General features: G+C 37.5%; 1 protein-coding gene across 1 annotated transcript in view; it reads left to right on the top strand.

Annotated features, from left to right (window-relative positions):
• LOC115124437 (pyruvate carboxylase, mitochondrial-like) overlaps nt 1-25,000 on the top strand; it is a 671,386-nt gene that overhangs the window by 64,327 nt on the left and 582,059 nt on the right. Inside the window, exons 5-8 of the mRNA XM_065025223.1 lie at nt 18,762-18,927; nt 19,536-19,681; nt 23,581-23,698; nt 24,559-24,626. Coding sequence (XP_064881295.1) covers nt 18,762-18,927; nt 19,536-19,681; nt 23,581-23,698; nt 24,559-24,626 — 498 coding nt within the window. The remainder of the gene's footprint in view (nt 1-18,761; nt 18,928-19,535; nt 19,682-23,580; nt 23,699-24,558; nt 24,627-25,000) is intronic.

The following is a 25,000-nucleotide window of genomic DNA, read 5'->3' as shown; positions in this document are numbered from 1 at the left end:
TACTGTTGAGTACTATACTATACTGTAGTCTACTGTTGAGTACTATACTGTAGTCTACTGTTGAGAACTATACTGTAGACTACTGTTGAGTACTATACTGTAGTCTACTGTTGAGTACTATACTGTAGACTATTGTTGAGTACTATACTGTAGTCTACTGTTGAGTACTATACTGTAGTCTACTGTTGAGTACTATATTGTAGACTATCGTTGAGTACTATACTATAGTCTACTGTTGAGTACTATACTGTAGACTATCGTTGAGTACTATACTGCAGCCTACTGTTGAGTACCCTACTGTACTGTAGTCTACTGTTGAGTACTATAATGTAGCCTACTATTGAGTACTATACTGTACTGTAGACTATCGTTGAGTACTATACTGTAGTCTACTGTTGAGTACTATACTGTACTGTAGACTATCGTTGAGTACTATACTGTAGTCTACTGTTGAGTACTATACTATAGTCTACTGTTGAGTACTGTACTGTAGACTATCGTTGAGTACTATACTATAGTCTACTGTTGAGTACTATACTGTAGACTATCGCTGAGTACTATACTGTAGTCTACTGTTGAGTACTATACTGTAGTCTACTGTTGAGTACTATACTGTAGTCTACTGTTGAGTACTATACAGTAGACTACTGTTGAGTACTATACTGTAGTCTACTGTTGAGTACTATACTGTAGACTATTGTTGAGTACTATACTGTAGTCTACTGTTGAGTACTATACTGTAGTCTACTGTTGAGTACTATATTGTAGACTATCGTTGAGTACTAAACTATAGTCTACTGTTGAGTACTATACTGTAGACTATCGTTGAGTACTATAATGTACTGTAGTCTACTGTTGAGTACTATACTGTAGTCTACTGTTGAGTACTATGCTGTAGACTATCGTTGAGTACTACACTATACTGTAGTCTACTGTTGAGTACTATACTGTAGTCTACTGTTGAGTACTGTACTGTAGTCTACTGTTGAGTACTATACTGTAGACTATTGTTGAGTACTACACTATACTGTAGTCTACTGTTGAGTACTATACTGTAGTCTACTGTTGAGTACTATACTGTAGACTATCGTTGAGTACTATAATGTACTGTAGTCTACTGTTGAGTACTATACTGTAGTCTACTGTTGAGTACTATACTGTAGACTATCGTTGAGTACTACACTATACTGTAGTCTACTGTTGAGTACTATACTGTAGACTATCGTTGAGTACTATAATGTACTGTAGTCTACTGTTGAGTACTATACTGTAGACTATCGTTGAGTACTATAATGTAGTCTACTGTTGAGTACTGTACTGTAGTCTACTGTTGAGTACTATACTGTAGACTATTGTTGAGTACTACACTATACTGTAGTCTACTGTTGAGTACTATACTGTAGACTATCGTTGAGTACTATACTGTAGTCTACTGTTGAGTACTATAATGTACTGTAGTCTACTGTTGAGTACTATAATGTACTGTAGTCTACTGTTGAGTACTATAATGTACTGTAGTCTACTGTTGAGTACTATACTGTAGACTATCGTTGAGTACTATAATGTACTGTAGACTACTGTTCAGTACTATACTGTAGTCTACTGTTGAGTACTATAATGTACTGTAGTCTACTGTTGAGTACTATAATGTACTGTAGTCTACTGTTGAGTACTATACTGTAGACTATCGTTGAGTACTATAATGTACTGTAGACTATCGTTGAGTACTATACTATAATCTACTGTTGAGTACAATACTGTACTGTAGTCTACTGTTGAGTACTATACTGTAGCCTACTGTTGAGTACCCTACTGTACTGTAGTCTACTGTTGAGTACTATACTTTAGCCTACTGTTGATTACTATACTGTAGACTATCGTTGAGTACTATACTGTAGCCTACTGTTGAGTACCCTACTGTACTGTAGTATACTGTTGAGTACTATACTGTAGCCTACTGTTGAGTACTATACTGTACTGTAGTCTACTGTTGAGTACTATACTGTAGCCTACTGTTGAGTACTATACTGTAGTCTACTGTTGAGTACTATACTGTAGTCTACTGTTGAGTACTATACTGTAGACTATCGTTGAGTACTACACTATACTGTAGTCTACTGTTGAGTACTATACTGTAGTCTATCGTTGAGTGCTATAATGTACTGTAGTCTACTGTTGAGTACTATAATGTAGTCTACTGTTGAGTACTGTACTGTAGTCTACTGTTGAGTACTATACTGTAGACTATTGTTGAGTACTATACTGTAGACTATTGTTGAGTACTATAATGTACTGTAGTCTACTGTTGAGTACTATAATGTACTGTAGTCTACTGTTGAGTACTATACTGTAGACTATCTTTGAGTACTATACTGTAGTCTACTGTTGAGTACTATACTGTAGACTATCTTTGAGTACTATACTGTAGTCTACTGTTGAGTACTATAATGTACTGTAGTCTACTGTTGAGTACTATAATGTACTGTAGTCTACTGTTGAGTACTATAATGTACTGTAGTCTACTGTTGAGTACTATACTGTAGACTATCGTTGAGTACTATAATGTACTGTAGACTACTGTTCAGTACTATACTGTAGTCTACTGTTGAGTACTATAATGTACTGTAGTCTACTGTTGAGTACTATAATGTACTGTAGTCTACTGTTGAGTACTATACTGTAGACTATCGTTGAGTACTATAATGTACTGTAGACTATCGTTGAGTACTATACTATAATCTACTGTTGAGTACAATACTGTACTGTAGTCTACTGTTGAGTACTATACTGTAGCCTACTGTTGAGTACCCTACTGTACTGTAGTCTACTGTTGAGTACTATACTTTAGCCTACTGTTGAGTACTATACTGTAGACTATCGTTGAGTACTATACTGTAGCCTACTGTTGAGTACCCTACTGTACTGTAGTCTACTGTTGAGTACTATACTGTAGCCTACTGTTGAGTACTATACTGTACTGTAGTCTACTGTTGAGTACTATACTGTAGCCTACTGTTGAGTACTATACTGTAGTCTACTGTTGAGTACTATACTGTAGTCTACTGTTGAGTACTATACTGTAGACTATCGTTGAGTACTACACTATACTGTAGTCTACTGTTGAGTACTATACTGTAGTCTATCGTTGAGTGCTATAATGTACTGTAGTCTACTGTTGAGTACTATACTGTAGTCTACTGTTGAGTACTATACTGTAGTCTACTGTTGAGTACTATACTGTAGACTATTGTTGAGTACTACACTATACTGTAGTCTACTGTTGAGTACTATACTGTAGACTATCGTTGAGTACTATAATGTACTGTAGACTACTGTTCAGTACTATACTGTAGTCTACTGTTGAGTACTATAATGTACTGTAGTCTACTGTTGAGTACTATAATGTACTGTAGTCTACTGTTGAGTACTATACTGTAGACTATCATTGAGTACTATAATGTACTGTAGACTACTGTTCAGTACTATACTGTAGTCTACTGTTGAGTACTATACTGTAGTCTACTGTTGAGTACTATACTGTAGTCTACTGTTGAGTACTATATTGTAGACTATCGTTGAGTACTAAACTATAGTCTACTGTTGAGTACTATACTGTAGACTATCGTTGAGTACTATAATGTACTGTAGTCTACTGTTGAGTACTATACTGTAGTCTACTGTTGAGTACTATACTGTAGACTATGTTGAGTACTACTACTGTACTGTAGTCTACTGTTGAGTACTATACTGTAGTCTACTGTTGAGTACCTACTGTAGTCTACTGTTGAGTACTATACTGTAGACTATTGTTGAGTACTATACTATACTGTAGTCTACTGTTGAGTACTATACTGTAGTCTACTGTTGAGTACTATACTGTAGACTATCGTTGAGTACTATACTGTACTGTAGTCTACTGTTGAGTACTATACTGTAGTCTACTGTTGAGTACTATACTGTAGACTATCGTTGAGTACTATAACTGGTGTCTACTGTTGACTATACTGTAGTCTACTGTTGAGTACTATACTGTAGACTATCGTTGAGTACTATAATGTACTGTAGTCTACTGTTGAGTACTATACTGTAGACTATCGTTGAGTACTATAATGTAGTCTACTGTTGAGTACTATACTGTAGTCTACTGTTGAGTACTATACTGTAGACTATTGTTGAGTGAGTACTACACTATACTGTAGTCTACTGTTGAGTACTATACTGTAGACTATCTGTTGAGTACTATACTGTAGTCTACTGTTGAGTACTATAATGTACTGTAGTCTACTGTTGAGTACTATAATGTACTGTAGTCTACTGTTGAGTACTATAATGTACTGTAGTCTACTGTTGAGTACTATACTGTAGACTATCGTTGAGTACTATAATGTACTGTAGACTACTGTTCAGTACTATACTGTAGTCTACTGTTGAGTACTATAATGTACTGTAGTCTACTGTTGAGTACTATAATGTACTGTAGTCTACTGTTGAGTACTATACTGTAGACTATCGTTGAGTACTATAATGTACTGTAGACTATCGTTGAGTACTATACTATAATCTACTGTTGAGTACAATACTGTACTGTAGTCTACTGTTGAGTACTATACTGTAGCCTACTGTTGAGTACCCTACTGTACTGTAGTCTACTGTTGAGTACTATACTTTAGCCTACTGTAGTACTATACTAGTCTGAGTACTATACTGTAGACTATCGTTGAGTACTATACTGTAGCCTACTGTTGAGTACCCTACTGTACTGTAGTCTACTGTTGAGTACTATACTGTAGTCTACTGTTGAGTACTATACTGTACTGTAGTCTACTGTTGAGTACTATACTGTAGCCTACTGTTGAGTACTATACTGTAGTCTACTGTTGAGTACTATACTGTAGTCTACTGTTGAGTACTATACTGTAGACTATCGTTGAGTACTACACTATACTGTAGTCTACTGTTAACACCTGGTACTATACTGTAGTCTATCGTTGAGTGCTATAATGTACTGTAGTCTACTGTTGAGTACTATAATGTAGTCTACTGTTGAGTACTGTACTGTAGTCTACTGTTGAGTACTATACTGTAGACTATTGTTGAGTACTATACTGTAGACTATTGTTGAGTACTATAATGTACTGTAGTCTACTGTTGAGTACTATAATGTACTGTAGTCTACTGTTGAGTACTATACTGTAGACTAGTCTACTGATCTCTTTGAGTACTATACTGTAGTCTACTGTTGAGTACTATACTGTAGACTATCTTTGAGTACTATACTGTAGTCTACTGTTGAGTACTATAATGTACTGTAGTCTACTGTTGAGTACTATAATGTACTGTAGTCTACTGTTGAGTACTATAATGTACTGTAGTCTACTGTTGAGTACTATACTGTAGACTATCGTTGAGTACTATAATGTACTGTAGACTACTGTTCAGTACTATACTGTAGTCTACTGTTGAGTACTATAATGTACTGTAGTCTACTGTTGAGTACTATAATGTACTGTAGTCTACTGTTGAGTACTATACTGTAGACTATCGTTGAGTACTATAATGTACTGTAGACTATCGTTGAGTACTATACTATAATCTACTGTTGAGTACAATACTGTACTGTAGTCTACTGTTGAGTACTATACTGTAGCCTACTGTTGAGTACCCTACTGTACTGTAGTCTACTGTTGAGTACTATACTTTAGCCTACTGTTGAGTACTATACTGTAGACTATCGTTGAGTACTATATACTGTAGCCTACTGTTGAGTACCCTACTGTACTGTAGTCTACTGTTGAGTACTATACTGTAGCCTACTGTTGAGTACTATACTGTACTGTAGTCTACTGTTGAGTACTATACTGTAGCCTACTGTTGAGTACTATACTGTAGTCTACTGTTGAGTACTATACTGTTGTCTACTGTTGAGTACTATACTGTAGACTATCGTTGTAGTCTACTGTTGAGTACTATACTGTAGTCTACTGTTGAGTACTATACTGTAGTCTATCGTTGAGTGCTATAATGTACTGTAGTCTACTGTTGAGTACTATACTGTAGTCTACTGTTGAGTACTATACTGTAGTCTACTGTTGAGTACTATACTGTAGACTATTGTTGAGTACTACACTATACTGTAGTCTACTGTTGAGTACTATACTGTAGACTATCGTTGAGTACTATAATGTACTGTAGACTACTGTTCAGTACTATACTGTAGTCTACTGTTGAGTACTATAATGTACTGTAGTCTACTGTTGAGTACTATAATGTACTGTAGTCTACTGTTGAGTACTATACTGTAGACTATCATTGAGTACTATAATGTACTGTAGACTACTGTTCAGTACTATACTGTAGTCTACTGTTGAGTACTATACTGTAGTCTACTGTTGAGTACTATACTGTAGTCTACTGTTGAGTACTATACTGTAGACTATTGTTGAGTACTATACTGTAGTCTACTGTTGAGTACTATACTGTAGTCTACTGTTGAGTACTATATTGTAGACTATCGTTGAGTACTATACTATAGTCTACTGTTGAGTACTATACTGTAGACTATCGTTGAGTACTATACTGCAGCCTACTGTTGAGTACCCTACTGTACTGTAGTCTACTGTTGAGTACTATAATGTAGCCTACTATTGAGTACTATACTGTACTGTAGACTATCGTTGAGTACTATACTGTAGTCTACTGTTGAGTACTATACTGTACTGTAGACTATCGTTGAGTACTATACTGTAGTCTACTGTTGAGTACTATACTATAGTCTACTGTTGAGTACTGTACTGTAGACTATCGTTGAGTACTAGTACTATAGTCTACTGTTGAGTACTATACTGTAGACTATCGCTGAGTACTATACTGTAGTCTACTGTTGAGTACTATACTGTAGTCTACTGTTGAGTACTATACTGTAGTCTACTGTTGAGTACTATACAGTAGACTACTGTTGAGTACTATACTGTAGTCTACTGTTGAGTACTATACTGTAGACTATTGTTGAGTACTATACTGTAGTCTACTGTTGAGTACTATACTGTAGTCTACTGTTGAGTACTATATTGTAGACTATCGTTGAGTACTATAAACTATAGTCTACTGTTGAGTACTATACTGTAGACTATCGTTGAGTACTATAATGTACTGTAGTCTACTGTTGAGTACTATACTGTAGTCTACTGTTGAGTACTATGCTGTAGACTATGAGTTGAGTACTACACTATACTGTAGTCTACTGTTGAGTACTATACTGTAGTCTACTGTTGAGTACTGTACTGTAGTCTACTGTTGAGTACTATACTGTAGACTATTGTTGAGTACTACACTATACTGTAGTCTACTGTTGAGTACTATACTGTAGTCTACTGTTGAGTACTATATGTGCCTACTGTTGAGACTATACTGTTGAGTACTATACTATAGTCTACTGTTGAGTACTATACTGTAGACTATGTTGAGTACTATAATGTACTGTAGTCTACTGTTGAGTACTATACTGTAGTCTACTGTTGAGTACTATACTGTAGACTATACTGTTGAGTACTACACTATACTGTAGTCTACTGTTGAGTACTATACTGTAGACTATCGTTGAGTACTATAATGTACTGTAGTCTACTGTTGAGTACTATACTGTAGACTATCGTTGAGTACTATAATGTAGTCTACTGTTGAGTACTGTACTGTAGTCTACTGTTGAGTACTATACTGTAGACTATTGTTGAGTACTACACTATACTGTAGTCTACTGTTGAGTACTATACTGTAGACTATCGTTGAGTACTATACTGTAGTCTACTGTTGAGTACTATAATGTACTGTAGTCTACTGTTGAGTACTATAATGTACTGTAGTCTACTGTTGAGTACTATAATGTACTGTAGTCTACTGTTGAGTACTATACTGTAGACTATCGTTGAGTACTATAATGTACTGTAGACTATCGTTGAGTACTATACTATAATCTACTGTTGAGTACAATACTGTACTGTAGTCTACTGTTGAGTACTATACTGTAGCCTACTGTTGAGTACCCTACTGTACTGTAGTCTACTGTTGAGTACTATACTTTAGCCTACTGTTGAGTACTATACTGTAGACTATCGTTGAGTACTATACTGTAGCCTACTGTTGAGTACCCTACTGTACTGTAGTCTACTGTTGAGTACTATACTGTAGCCTACTGTTGAGTACTATACTGTACTGTAGTCTACTGTTGAGTACTATACTGTAGCCTACTGTTGAGTACTATACTGTAGTCTACTGTTGAGTACTATACTGTAGTCTACTGTGTTGAGTACTATACTGTAGACTATCGTTGAGTACTACACTATACTGTAGTCTACTGTTGAGTACTATACTGTAGTCTATCGTTGAGTGCTATAATGTACTGTAGTCTACTGTTGAGTACTATAATGTAGTCTACTGTTGAGTACTGTACTGTAGTCTACTGTTGAGTACTATACTGTAGACTATTGTTGAGTACTACACTATACTGTAGTCTACTGTTGAGTACTATACTGTAGACTATCGTTGATTACTATACTGTAGTCTACTGTTGAGTACTATAATGTACTGTAGTCTACTGTTGAGTACTATAATGTACTGTAGTCTACTGTTGAGTACTATAATGTACTGTAGACTATCGTTGAGTACTATACTATAATCTACTGTTCAGTACTATACTGTAGTCTACTGTTGAGTACTATAATGTACTGTAGTCTACTGTTGAGTACTATAATGTACTGTAGACTATCGTTGAGTATACTGTAGTACTACTATAATCTACTGTTGAGTACAATACTGTACTGTAGTCTACTGTTGAGTACTATACTGTAGCCTACTGTTGAGTACCCTACTGTACTGTAGTCTACTGTTGAGTACTATACTTTAGCCTACTGTTGAGTACTATACTGTAGACTATCGTTGAGTACTATACTGTAGCCTACTGTTGAGTACCCTACTGTACTGTAGTCTACTGTTGAGTACTATACTGTAGCCTACTGTTGAGTACTATACTGTACTGTAGTCTACTGTTGAGTACTATACTGTAGTCTACTGTTGAGTACTATACTGTAGTCTACTGTTGAGTACTATACTGTAGACTATCGTTGAGTACTACACTATACTGTAGTCTACTGTTGAGTACTATACTGTAGTCTATCGTTGAGTGCTATAATGTACTGTAGTCTACTGTTGAGTACTATACTGTAGTCTACTGTTGAGTACTATACTGTAGTCTACTGTTGAGTACTATACTGTAGACTATTGTTGAGTACTACACTATACTGTAGTCTACTGTTGAGTACTATACTGTAGACTATCGTTGAGTACTATAATGTACTGTAGACTACTGTTGAGTCAGTACTATACTGTAGTCTACTGTTGAGTACTATAATGTACTGTAGTCTACTGTTGAGTACTATAATGTACTGTAGTCTACTGTTGAGTACTATACTGTAGACTATCATTGAGTACTATAATGTACTGTAGACTACTGTTCAGTACTATACTGTAGTCTACTGTTGAGTACTATAATGTTCTGTAGTCTACTGTTGAGTACTATAATGTACTGTAGTCTACTGTTGAGTACTATACTGTAGACTATCGTTGAGTACTATAATGTACTGTAGACTATCGTTGAGTACTATACTATAGTCTACTGTTGAGTACTATACTGTACTGTAGTCTACTGTTGAGTACTATACTGTAGCCTACTGTTGAGTAACCTACTGTACTGTAGTCTACTGTTGAGTACTATACTGTCGCCTACTGTTGAGTACTATACTGTACTGTAGACTATCATTGAGTACTATACTGTAGTCTACTGTTGAGTACTATACTGTACTGTAGAGTATCGTTGAGTACTATACTGTAGTCTACTGTTGAGTACTATACTATAGTCTACTGTTGAGTACTGTACTGTAGACTATCGTTGAGTACTATACTATAGTCTATTGTTGAGTACTATACTGTAGTCTACTGTTGAGTACTATACTGTACTGTAGACTATCGTTGAGTACTATACTGTTGTCTACTGTTGAGTACTATACTATAGTCTACTGTTGAGTACTATACTGTAGTCTACTGTTGACCACTATACTGTAGTCTACTGTTGAGTACTATACTGTAGACCACTGTTGAGTGCTATACTGTAGACTACTGTTGAGTACTATACTGTAGTCTACTGTTGAGTACTATACTGTAGACTATTGTTGAGTACTATACTGTAGTCTACTGTTGAGTACTATACTGTAGTCTACTGTTGAGTACTATACTATAGTCTACTGTTGAGTACTATACTGTAGTCGACTGTTGAGTACTATACTGTAGACTACTGTTGAGTACTATACTGTAGACTACTGTTGAGTACTATACTGTAGTCTACTGTTGAGAACTATACTGTAGACTATTGTTGAGTACTATACTGTAGTCTACTGTTGAGTACTATACTGTAGTCTACTGTTGAGTACTATTCTGTAGACTATCGTTGAGTACTACACTATACTGTAGTCTACTGTTGAGTACTATACTGTAGACTATCGTTGAGTACTATAATGTACTGTAGTCTACTGTTGAGTACTATACTGTAGTCTACTGTTGAGTACTATACTGTAGTCTACTGTTGAGTACTACACTATACTGTAGACTATCGTTGAGTACTATAGTGTACTGTAGACTACTGTTCAGTACTATACTGTAGTCTACTGTTGAGTGCTATAATGTACTGTAGTCTACTGTTGAGTACTATAATGTACTGTAGTCTACTGTTGAGTACTATACTGTAGACTATCGTTGAGTACTATAATGTACTGTAGACTTCTGCTGAGTACTATACTGTAGTCTACTGTTGAGTACTATAATGTTATGTAGTCTACTGTTGAGTACTATAATGTACTGTAGTCTACTGTTGAGTACTATAATGTACTGTAGTCTACTGTTGAGTACTATACTATACTGTAGTCTACTGTTGAGTACTATACTGTAGTCTACTGTTGAGTACTATATTGTAGACTATCGTTGAGTACTATACTATAGTCTACTGTTGAGTACTATACTGTAGACTATCGTTGAGTACTATACTGGAGCCTACTGTTGAGTACCCTACTGTACTGTAGTCTACTGTTGAGTACTATACTGTAGCCTACTGTTGAGTACTATACTGTACTGTAGACTATCGTTGAGTACTATACTGTAGTCTACTGTTGAGTACTATACTGTACTGTAGACTATCGTTGAGTACTATACTGTGGTCTACTGTTGAGTACTATACTATAGTCTACTGTTGAGTACTGTACTGTAGACAATCGTTGAGTACTATACTGTAGTCTACTGTTGAGTACTATACTGTAGACTACTGTTGAGTGCTATACTGTAGACTACTGTTGAGTACATTACTGTACTGTAGACTATCGTTGAGTACTATACTGTGGTCTACTGTTGAGTACTATACTATAGTCTACTGTTGAGTACTATACTGTAGTCTACTGTTGAGTACTATACTGTAGTCTACTGTTGAGTACTATACTGTAGACTACTGTTGAGTGCTATACTGTAGACTACTGTTGAGTACTATACTGTAGTCTACTGTTGAGTACTATACTGTAGACTATTGTTGAGTACTATACTGTAGTCTACTGTTGAGTACTATACTGTAGTCTACTGTTGAGTACTATACTGTAGTCTACTGTTGAGTACTATACTGTAGACTATTGTTGAGTACTATACTGTAGACTACTGTTGAGTACTATACTGTAGTCTACTGTTGAGTACTATACTGTAGACTATTGTTGAGTACTATACTGTAGTCTACTGTTGAGTACTGTACTGTAGTCTACTGTTGAGTACTATACTGTAGACTATTGTTGAGTACTACACTATACTGTAGTCTACTGTTGAGTACTATACTGTAGACTATCGTTGAGTACTATACTGTAGTCTACTGTTGAGTACTATAATGTACTGTAGTCTACTGTTGAGTACTATAATGTACTGTAGTCTACTGTTGAGTACTATAATGTACTGTAGTCTACTGTTGAGTACTATACTGTAGACTATCGTTGAGTACTATAATGTACTGTAGACTACTGTTCAGTACTATACTGTAGTCTACTGTTGAGTACTATAATGTACTGTAGTCTACTGTTGAGTACTATAATGTACTGTAGTCTACTGTTGAGTACTATACTGTAGACTATCGTTGAGTACTATAATGTACTGTAGACTATCGTTGAGTACTATACTATAATCTACTGTTGAGTACAATACTGTACTGTAGTCTACTGAGTTGAGTACTATACTGTAGCCTACTGTTGAGTACCCTACTGTACTGTAGTCTACTGTTGAGTACTATACTTTAGCCTACTGTTGAGTACTATACTGTAGACTATCGTTGAGTACTATACTGTAGCCTACTGTTGAGTACCCTACTGTACTGTAGTCTACTGTTGAGTACTATACTGTAGCCTACTGTTGAGTACTATACTGTACTGTAGTCTACTGTTGAGTACTATACTGTAGCCTACTGTTGAGTACTATACTGTAGTCTACTGTTGAGTACTATACTGTAGTCTACTGTTGAGTACTATACTGTAGACTATCGTTGAGTACTACACTATACTGTAGTCTACTGTTGAGTACTATACTGTAGTCTATCGTTGAGTGCTATAATGTACTGTAGTCTACTGTTGAGTACTATAATGTAGTCTACTGTTGAGTACTGTACTGTAGTCTACTGTTGAGTACTATACTGTAGACTATTGTTGAGTACTACACTATACTGTAGTCTACTGTTGAGTACTATACTGTAGACTATCGTTGATTACTATACTGTAGTCTACTGTTGAGTACTATAATGTACTGTAGTCTACTGTTGAGTACTATAATGTACTGTAGTCTACTGTTGAGTACTATAATGTACTGTAGACTATCGTTGAGTACTATACTATAATCTACTGTTCAGTACTATACTGTAGTCTACTGTTGAGTACTATAATGTACTGTAGTCTACTGTTGAGTACTATAATGTACTGTAGACTATCGTTGAGTACTATACTATAATCTACTGTTGAGTACAATACTGTACTGTAGTCTACTGTTGAGTACTATACTGTAGCCTACTGTTGAGTACCCTACTGTACTGTAGTCTACTGTTGAGTACTATACTTTAGCCTACTGTTGAGTACTATACTGTAGACTATCGTTGAGTACTATACTGTAGCCTACTGTTGAGTACCCTACTGTACTGTAGTCTACTGTTGAGTACTATACTGTAGCCTACTGTTGAGTACTATACTGTACTGTAGTCTACTGTTGAGTACTATACTGTAGTCTACTGTTGAGTACTATACTGTAGTCTACTGTTGAGTACTATACTGTAGACTATCGTTGAGTACTACACTATACTGTAGTCTACTGTTGAGTACTATACTGTAGTCTATCGTTGAGTGCTATAATGTACTGTAGTCTACTGTTGAGTACTATACTGTAGTCTACTGTTGAGTACTATACTGTAGTCTACTGTTGAGTACTATACTGTAGACTATTGTTGAGTACTACACTATACTGTAGTCTACTGTTCAGTACTATACTGTAGACTATCGTTGAGTACTATAATGTACTGTAGACTACTGTTCAGTACTATACTGTAGTCTACTGTTGAGTACTATAATGTACTGTAGTCTACTGTTGAGTACTATAATGTACTGTAGTCTACTGTTGAGTACTATACTGTAGACTATCATTGAGTACTATAATGTACTGTAGACTACTGTTCAGTACTATACTGTAGTCTACTGTTGAGTACTATAATGTTCTGTAGTCTACTGTTGAGTACTATAATGTACTGTAGTCTACTGTTGAGTACTATACTGTAGACTATCGTTGAGTACTATAATGTACTGTAGACTATCGTTGAGTACTATACTATAGTCTACTGTTGAGTACTATACTGTACTGTAGTCTACTGTTGAGTACTATACTGTAGCCTACTGTTGAGTAACCTACTGTACTGTAGTCTACTGTTGAGTACTATACTGTCGCCTACTGTTGAGTACTATACTGTACTGTAGACTATCATTGAGTACTATACTGTAGTCTACTGTTGAGTACTATACTGTACTGTAGAGTATCGTTGAGTACTATACTGTAGTCTACTGTTGAGTACTATACTATAGTCTACTGTTGAGTACTGTACTGTAGACTATCGTTGAGTACTATACTATAGTCTATTGTTGAGTACTATACTGTAGTCTACTGTTGAGTACTATACTGTACTGTAGACTATCGTTGAGTACTATACTGTTGTCTACTGTTGAGTACTATACTATAGTCTACTGTTGAGTACTATACTGTAGTCTACTGTTGACTACTATACTGTAGTCTACTGTTGAGTACTATACTGTAGACCACTGTTGAGTGCTATACTGTAGACTACTGTTGAGTACTATACTGTAGTCTACTGTTGAGTACTATACTGTAGACTATTGTTGAGTACTATACTGTAGTCTACTGTTGAGTACTATACTGTAGTCTACTGTTGAGTACTATACTATAGTCTACTGTTGAGTACTATACTGTAGTCGACTGTTGAGTACTATACTGTAGACTACTGTTGAGTACTATACTGTAGACTACTGTTGAGTACTATACTGTAGTCTACTGTTGAGAACTATACTGTAGACTATTGTTGAGTACTATACTGTAGTCTACTGTTGAGTACTATACTGTAGTCTACTGTTGAGTACTATTCTGTAGACTATCGTTGAGTACTACACTATACTGTAGTCTACTGTTGAGTACTATACTGTAGACTATCGTTGAGTACTATAATGTACTGTAGTCTACTGTTGAGTACTATACTGTAGTCTACTGTTGAGTACTATACTGTAGTCTACTGTTGAGTACTACACTATACTGTAGACTATCGTTGAGTACTATAGTGTACTGTAGACTACTGTTCAGTACTATACTGTAGTCTACTGTTGAGTGCTATAATGTACTGTAGTCTACTGTTGAGTACTATAATGTACTGTAGTCTACTGTTGAGTACTATACTGTAGACTATCGTTGAGTACTATAATGTACTGTAGACTTCTGCTGAGTACTATACTGTAGTCTACTGTTGAGTACTATAATGTTATGTAGTCTACTGTTGAGTACTATAATGTACTGTAGTCTACTGTTGAGTACTATAATGTACTGTAGTCTACTGTTGAGTACTATACTATACTGTAGTCTACTGTTGAGTACTATACTGTAGTCTACTGTTGAGTACTATATTGTAGACTATCGTTGAGTACTATACTATAGTCTACTGTTGAGTACTATACTGTAGACTATCGTTGAGTACTATACTGGAGCCTACTGTTGAGTACCCTACTGTACTGTAGTCTACTGTTGAGTACTATACTGTAGCCTACTGTTGAGTACTATACTGTACTGTAGACTATCGTTGAGTACTATACTGTGGTCTACTGTTGAGTACTATACTATAGTCTACTGTTGAGTACTGTACTGTAGACAATCGTTGAGTACTATACTGTAGTCTACTGTTGAGTACTATACTGTAGACTACTGTTGAGTGCTATACTGTAGACTACTGTTGAGTACATTACTGTACTGTAGACTATCGTTGAGTACTATACTGTGGTCTACTGTTGAGTACTATACTATAGTCTACTGTTGAGTACTATACTGTAGTCTACTGTTGAGTACTATACTGTAGTCTACTGTTGAGTACTATACTGTAGACTACTGTTGAGTGCTATACTGTAGACTACTGTTGAGTACTATACTGTAGTCTACTGTTGAGTACTATACTGTAGACTATTGTTGAGTACTATACTGTAGTCTACTGTTGAGTACTATACTGTAGTCTACTGTTGAGTACTATACTGTAGTCTACTGTTGACTACTATACTGTAGACTATTGTTGAGTACTATACTGTAGACTATCATTGAGTACTATAATGTACTGTAGTCTACTGTTGAGTACTATACTGTAGTCTACTGTTGAGTACTATACTGTAGACTACTGTTGAGTACTATACTGTAGACTACTGTTGAGTACTATACTGTAGTCTACTGTTGAGTACTATACTGTAGACTATTGTTGAGTACTATACTGTAGTCTACTGTTGAGTACTATACTGTAGTCTACTGTTGAGTACTATTCTGTAGACTATTGTTGAGTACTACACTATACTGTAGTCTACTGTTGAGTACTATACTGTAGACTATTGTTGAGTACTATAATGTACTGTAGTCTACTGTTGAGTACTATACTGTAGTCTACTGTTGAGTACTATACTGTAGTCTACTGTTGAGTACTACACTATACTGTAGACTATCGTTGAGTACTATAGTGTACTGTAGACTACTGTTCAGTACTATACTGTAGTCTACTGTTGAGTACTATAATGTACTGTAGTCTACTGTTGAGTACTATAATGTACTGTAGTCTACTTTTGAGTACTATAATGTACTGTAGTCTACTGTTGAGTTCTTTACTGTAGACTATCGTTGCGTACTACACTGTACTGTAGACTATCGTTGAGTACTATACTGTAGTCTACTGTTGAGTACTATACTGTACTGTAGACTATCGTTGAGTACTATACTGTGGTCTACTGTTGAGTACTATACTATAGTCTACTGTTGAGTACTGTACTGTAGACTATCGTTGAGTACTATACTATAGTCTACTGTTGAGTACTATACTGTAGACTATCGCTGAGTACTATACTGTAGACTATCGTTGAGTACTATAATGTACTGTAGTCTACTGTTGAGTACTATACTGTAGTCTATCGTTGAGTACTATAATGTACTGTAGTCTACTGTTGAGTACTATACTGTAGTCTACTGTTGAGTACTATACTGTAGTCTACTGTTGAGTACTATACTGTAGACTATTGTTGAGTACTACACTATACTGTAGTCTACTGTTGAGTACTATACTGTAGACTATCGTTGAGTACTATAATGTACTGTAGACTACTGTTCAGTACTATACTGTAGTCTACTGTTGAGTACTATACTGTAGACTATCATTGAGTACTATAATGTACTGTAGACTACTGTTCAGTACTATACTGTAGTCTACTGTTGAGTACTATAATGTTCTGTAGTCTACTGTTGAGTACTATAATGTACTGTAGTCTACTGTTGAGAACTATACTGTAGACTATCGTTGAGTACTATAATGTACTGTAGACTATCGTTGAGTACTATACTATAGTCTACTGCTGAGTACTATACTGTGCTGTAGTCTACTGTTGAGTACTATACTTTAGCCTACTGTTGATTACTATACTGTAGACTATCGTTGAGTACTATACTGTAGCCTACTGTTGAGTACCCTACTGTACTGTAGTCTACTGTTGAGTACTATACTGTAGCCTACTGTTGAGTACTATACTGTACTGTAGACTATCGTTGAGTACTATACTGTACTGTAGTCTACTGTTGAGTACTATACTGTAGTCTACTGTTGAGTACTATACTATAGTCTACTGTTAAGTACTGTACTGTAGACTATCGTTGAGTACTATACTATAGTCTATTGTTGAGTACTATACTGTAGTCTACTGTTGAGTACTATACTGTACTGTAGACTATCGTTGAGTACTATACTGTTGTCTACTGTTGAGTACTATACTATAGTCTACTTTTGAGTACTGTATTGTGGACCATCGTTGAGTACTATACTGTAGTCTACTGTTGAGTACTATACTGTAGACTACTGTTGAGTACTATACTGTAGACTACTGTTGAGTACTATACTGTAGTCTACTGTTGAGTACTATACTGTAGTCTACTGTTGAGTACTATACTGTAGTCTACTGTTGACTACTATACTGTAGACTATTGTTGAGTACTATACTATAGTCTACTGTTGAGTACTATACTGTAGACTATCGTTGAGTACTATAATGTACTGTAGTCTACTGTTGAGTACTATACTGTAGTCTACTGTTGAGTACTATTCTGTAGACTATCGTTGAGTACTACACTATACTGTAGTCTACTGTTGAGTACTATACTGTAGACTATCGTTGAGTACTATAATGTACTGTAGTCTACTGTTGAGTACTATATTGTAGACTATCGTTGAGTACTATAATGTACTGTAGTCTACTGTTGAGTACTATACTGTAGTCTACTGTTGAGTACTATACTGTAGTCTACTGTTGAGTACTATACTGTAGACTATTGTTGAGTACTACACTATACTGTAGACTATCGTTGAGTACTATAATGTACTGTAGACTACTGTTCAGTACTATACTGTAGTCTACTGTTGAGTACTATAATGTACTGTAGTCTACTGTTGAGTACTATAATGTACTGTAGACTACTGTTGAGTACTATACTGTAGTCTACTGTTGAGTACTATAATGTACTGTAGTCTACTGTTGAGTACTATAATGTACTGTAGACTACTGTTGAGTACTATACTGTAGTCTACTGTTCAGTACTATAATGTACTGTAGTCTACTGTTGAGTACTATAATGTACTGTAGTCTACTGTTGAGTACTATACTGTAGACTATCATTGAGTACTATGATGTACTGTAGACTACTGTTCAGTACTATACTGTAGTCTACTGTTGAGTACTATAATGTACTGTAGTTTACCGTTGAATATTTGGCATAATCTCTCTCCATTTTTCTCCTCTTTCCCTCTTTCTCTTTCTGTCTCTCTCTCTCTCTCTCTGTCTGTTTATATCTCCTCCGTTCCCTCCCTCCAACAGGAGAATGGTGTAGATGCTATCCACCCAGGTTATGGGTTTCTATCTGAGAGATCAGACTTTGCCCAGGCCTGTGTTGATGCAGGAGTCCGCTTCATCGGGCCCTCCCCAGAAACTGTGCGCAAGATGGGGGACAAAGTGGAAGCTCGCTCTCTGGCTATCAGTGCTGGTAGGGTCCTCCAAACCTCTTGGCCTCTCACACCTTCAAAATACAATAAACTTTATTGTTCATTTAGGCCTGCACATTTTTTTTGGGGGGGGTGGGAGTAACATGGAGTTCTGATTCTTACATCAACTTAATTAATCGCAAACATTAACAAAGACAAATGTACGATAACTTCAGTGTTTTTTGTGTCTGAGTAGGTTGAGTTCATTATTATTTGTCCTCAGACGTAAAGCCAAACGTGTACCAGTACACTCACTCTCTCCCTCTCTCTCTGTCTCGCTCTCTCTCTCTCTCTCACTCGCTCTCTCTCTCTCTGTCTCGCTCTCTCTCTCTCTCTCTCTCTCTCTCTCTCTCTCTCTCTCTCTCTCTCACTCTCTCTCTGTCTCGCTCTCTCTCTCTCTCTGTCTCGCTCTCGCTCTCTCTCTCTCTCTCTCTCTCTCTCTGTCTCGCTCTCTCTCTCTCTCTCTCTCTCTCTCTGTCTCGCTCTCTCTCTCTCTCTCTCTCTCTCTCTCTCTGTCTCTCTCTCTCTCTCTCTCTCTCTCTCTCTCTCTCTCTCTCTCTCTCTGTCTCTCTCTCTCTCTCTCTCTCTCTCTCTCTCTCTCTCTCTCTAGGTGTGCCAGTGGTTCCTGGGACAGATGCTCCTATATCTTCTGTGGGGGAGGCCCGGGTGTTTTCTGAGACCTATGGGTTCCCTATCATCTTTAAAGCTGCCTATGGAGGAGGAGGACGAGGCATGAGGGTGGTTAAAGAGTATGAGGTGAGACAGACAGACAGACAGACAGACAGACAGACAGACAGACAGACAGACAGACAGACAGACAGACAGACAGACAGACAGACAGACAGACAGACAGACAGACAGACAGACAGACAGACAGACAGACAGACAGACAGACAGACAGACAGACAGACAGACAGAAAGTGAATGGTTTTCCTGTTATCCCTCTCTGCCCAATTTGTAATCACAAGTAATGTACGGATGACAGTGTGTGTGTGTGTGTGTGTGTGTGTGTGTGTGTGTGTGCTGCCAATAAAATGAAAAGCCCTAGCAATCATGCATTCACTTCTAATTTAGCTTAGAACACACACACACACACACACACACACACACACACACACACACACACACACACACACACACACACACAAACACACAGTCTGCTCTCTTAAGCTGTCAGTGTGATTATTAGCGGAGAGAACAGACAGGAGCTCGACCAGGAAGATAACAATGTCTTCGAATCAGACGGAAAGCACGATGGATGACAGGTTGTAAATGACAATATTGATCTAGAGAGAGAGAGAGAGAAACAGAGAGAGAGGGAGGGAGAGAGAGCGAGAGAGGGAGAGGTGAGAGAGAGTGAGAGAGAGAGGTGAGAGAGAGTGAGAGAGAGAGAAAGAGAGAGAGAGAGGTGAGAGAGAGAGAGAGAGAGAGAGAGAGAGAGAGAGAGAGAGAGAGAGAGGTGAGACATCACTCACCAATTCGAACCTCAGATAATGACAGCCCAAAAAAGAGAGAAAGAAGATATAGTTTCTTGTTAGTATTACACACACACACACACACACACACACACACACACACACACACACACACACACACACACACACACACACACACACACACACACACACACACACACACACACACACACACACACACACACACTCTGTCATATAGCTGATGATGCTCCCTTATGCACAGAATTATAAAGTCATGGTCAAAGACCGCTATGATGTCAGAGACCTCTATGATGAAAGAGACCACTAGATGTCAGAGACCACTATGATGTCAGAGACCACTATGATGTCAGAGACCACTATGATGTCAGAGACCACTGTGATGTCAGAGACCACTATGATGACAGAGACCACTATGATGTCAGAGACCACTATGATGTCAGAGACCACTATGATGACAGAGACCACTCTTTCATGACAGAGACCACTATGATGAAAGAGACCACTATGATGAAAGAGACCACTATGATGTCAGAGACCACTATGATGAAAGAGACCACTATGATGTCAGAGACCACTATGATGTCAGAGACCACTATGATGTCAGAGACCACTATGATGTCCGAGACCACTATGATGTCAGAGACCACTATGATGACACATCAAATGTGTTTGATGGATTGTGGGAAAAGAGCAGGAATATTCTTTTGTAGGCTACAGTCCCAAGTTATGTCGTCCAATGGTGCGACTGCTGTCGGCATCCAAAGATGAACCAACTTGAATAAAGGCTTGGAGGTCAGGATGACAGCAGTGGTGTCGTCTACAGCGATACGGATGTCACTTCTTATTGAAATCTACACAGCGCATTGATGTGAATCACACTGCTGCTCTCTCATTTAGCTATTTGCACTTTACGGATTGTGGTGATTCTGTCAGAGACCACTATGATGTCAGAGACCACTATGATGTCAGAAACCACGATGATGACAGAGGCCACTATGATGTCAGAGACCACTATGATGTCAGAGACCACTATGATGTCAGAGACCACTATGATGTCAGAGACCACTATGATGTCAGAAACCACGATAATGACAGAGACCACTATGATGTCAGAGACCACTATGATGTCAGAGACCACTATGATGACAGACCAAATGTGTTTACGGATTGTGGTGATTCTGGACGGCTGTTCACAAATCTAAATGTGTATTTGAACTCAATAATGGTTGAATTCAAGAAGTTTAAGCTGCTTATCATTCATTGTTTTTCAAATAAGTGGACAGCCAGTCAAAAAACGCGTTGTTGCAACAGCTGTATAGTCAGATCCCAGCCTATGGAACAACAGCTGTATAGTGTAGATCCCAGCCTATAGAATAACAGCTGTATAGTGGGGATCCCAGCCTATAGAATAACAGCTGTATAGTGGGGATCTCAGCCTATAGAATAACAGCTGTATAGTGGGGATCCCAGCCTATAGAATAACAGCTGTATAGTGGGGATCCCAGCCTATAGAATAACAGCTGTATAGTGGGGATCCCAGCCTATAGAATAACAGCTGTATAGTGGGGATCCCAGCCTATAGAATAACAGCTGTATAGTGGGGATCCCAGCCTATAGAATAACAGCTGTATAGTGGGGATCCCAGCCTATAGAATAACAGCTGCATATTGCAGATCCCAGCCTATAGAATAACAGCTGCATATTGCAGATCCCAGCCTATAGAATAACAGCTGTATAGTGGGGATCCCAGCCTATAGAATAACAGCTGCATATTGCAGATCCCAGCCTATAGAATAACAGCTGCATATTGCAGATCCCAGCCTATGGAGTAAACATGCCTATGGAGTAAATTCATGCTGATAAAGAAACCATCCGTAGGCCGATTGTCAAACTCTCACACTTTTGATAGACGTAAAGAGGCAATCTGTAGTTGCAACATACATTTTTGGACTTATAAATTATATAAATGATATCTTTATATCTATATCTATATCGATATGTATATATATACAGTGGGGCAAAAAGTATTTAGTCAGCCACCAATTGTGCAAGTTCTCCCACTTAAAAAGATGAGAGAGGCCTGTAATTTTCATCATAGGTACACTTCAACTATGACAGACAAAATGAGAAAAAAAATCCAGAAAATCACATTGTAGGATTTTTAATGAATTTATTTGCAAATTATGGTTGAAAATAAGTATTATCTATATCTATATATATATATATTCATTGATTCTTGAAGAATATAACTTATAAATGCCTCATGAGCTGTGTTCAAAATATAAGCTTGTTTTACTCAATGTTTTTAAACATTGTAAATGTAAACAAACACTGCATAGCCTCATAACATGGTTAAAACTATATATATATTTTGTTTTATCATGGTTGGTCCGTCCTTGCATCCATAGCTCTGTCTATTCATCTGAGACTAGTTACCACAGAGTAGCGCTGGTTAATTAGTCCTTAGTTGTGGGGGTTATGCTCAGGTTAAAACCATTTGGATAATCTATTCTTCCATATTTCCAAGTCCTGTTCTTGAAGATCAAGGGGTATAACATTTATAGGAATGATTGGAATTCTGATAGACTTTGGTTTTTAAAATAAATATATAATTGAATCATATTATTATTTGTAGTAGAAAGTGATGGGTTAGAAGAAGCCTATATAACCAACCCATAAAGTACAATTTAACATCCATTATGTGGCCAGCTATATAAACTTTAACATGGATTTATCCTGCAATAGATTTCGTTCAATTGGTAACATACATTTCTGTCTTCTTCTTATGCTTTAAGGGGGAAGTAAACTAAAAGTAACTAAATGTAATCAGATTACGTTACTGAGTTTTGGGGTAATCCAAAAGTTACTTTTGGACAGTAACCGATTACATTTAGAAAGTAACCTGCCCAATCCTGTTTGGTAAGTCTTTGACTAACTATTGATTTTCTTGATTGATTGATTGACTATCTCTTCTAGGAACTGGAGTCATCCTCTCAGATAGCGTACTCTGAATCTCTGACAGCTGATTGGTTGATCGGTTGTGTTAACAGGAACTGGAGTCATCCTCTCAGAGAGCGTACTCTGAGGCTCTGACAGCTGATTGGTTGATCGGTTATGTTAACAGGACCTGGAGGAGAACTACCACAGGGCCTACTCTGAGGCTCTGACAGCTGATTGGTTGATCGGTTATGTTAACAGGAACTGGAGGAGAACTACCACAGGGCCTACTCTGAGGCTCTGACAGCGTTTGGGAACGGATCTCTGTTTGTGGAGAAGTTCATCGAGAAACCACGACACATAGAAGTTCAGATCCTGGGTAAGTGTGTACGTGCGTGCATGTACGTGCGTGTGTATGTGCGTGCGAGAGTTGGTATAGAGTTGTATTTCATTACTCTGCCTCATTAAAGGGGAATTTGTTGGCTACAAATTGCCAGTGTGTGTGTGTGTGTGTGTGTGTGTGTGTGTGTGTGTGTGTGTGTGTGTGTGTGTGTGTGTGTGTGTGTGTGTGAGTGTGTGTGTGTAAGTACCAGCCGCTCGTGGCATGCTTGGACAGCCTCATTTAGGTGCTAGCTGGTGGCTCTGATATTTGGCAGTCTCGGCCAGGTACACAGGCTTCCAGTGCGTTGCCTCCAGATTGTGGGCCTGACAAAAACTAGGAGCAATTGGCTAGATACTTCTCTGTTTCAGCTGTCGTGGGCAAACTAGCTGTTTGGAGAAGGAGGTGGTTTATGTACCCTGGAGGGCCGTGCAAACAGGGACCCTTGAAATGTTTGGATCCTTTTTTTGTAAATTTGATTGGTGGATTCAAATAAAGTATTTAAAATGTGTGTGTCTGGGGACATTGGGAGATGAATTACTGTCTACAGGGCAAGTTTGGGATTTAAATTACTCAAAATATCTCCCTCCCTCCCTCCCTATTTCTCACGCTCTACCTCTCTCTCTTTCTCTCCCTCGCTCTCTCTTTCTCTCTACGTCTCTCTCTACCCCTCTCTCTCTCTCTCTCTCTCTCTCCCTCGCTCTCTCTTTCTCTCTACCGCTCTCTCTACCCCTCTCTCTCTCTCTCTCTCTCTTTCTCTCTACCTCTCTCTCTACCCCTCTCTCTCTCTCTCTCTCTCTCTCTCTCTCTCTCTCTCTCTCTCTCTCACTCTCTCACTCTCTCACTCTCTCCATCCCCAGGTGATAAGTATGGCAACATAATACATCTCTATGAGAGAGACTGTTCCATTCAGAGAAGACATCAGAAGGTATCTATCTATCTATCTATCTATCTATCTATCTATCTATCTATCTATCTATCTATCTATCTGTCTGTCTGTCTGTCTGTCTGTCTGTCTGTCTGTCTGTCTGCCTGTCTGTCTATATGTGTGTCTGTCTGTCTGTCTGTCTGTACCAGTCAACAGTTTAGAACACCTACTCATTCCAGGGTTTTTCTTTATTTTTACTATTTTCAACATTGTAGAATAACAGTGAAGACATCAAAACTATGAAATAACATGTGGAATCATGTAGTAACCAAAAAAGTAACCAACAAATTTGAGATGATTCAAAGTAGCCAACAGGTGCCTTGATGACAGCTTTGCACACTCTTGGCATTCTCTCAACCAACTTCACCTGGAAT

The sequence above is a fragment of the Oncorhynchus nerka genome, linkage group LG12, assembly GCF_034236695.1.
Source record: "Oncorhynchus nerka isolate Pitt River linkage group LG12, Oner_Uvic_2.0, whole genome shotgun sequence".
NCBI classification, from domain to species: domain Eukaryota; kingdom Metazoa; phylum Chordata; class Actinopteri; order Salmoniformes; family Salmonidae; genus Oncorhynchus; species Oncorhynchus nerka.
The sequence above is the reverse complement of the archived record's forward strand: the minus strand, read 5'-3'. Positions and strand labels throughout refer to the sequence as shown.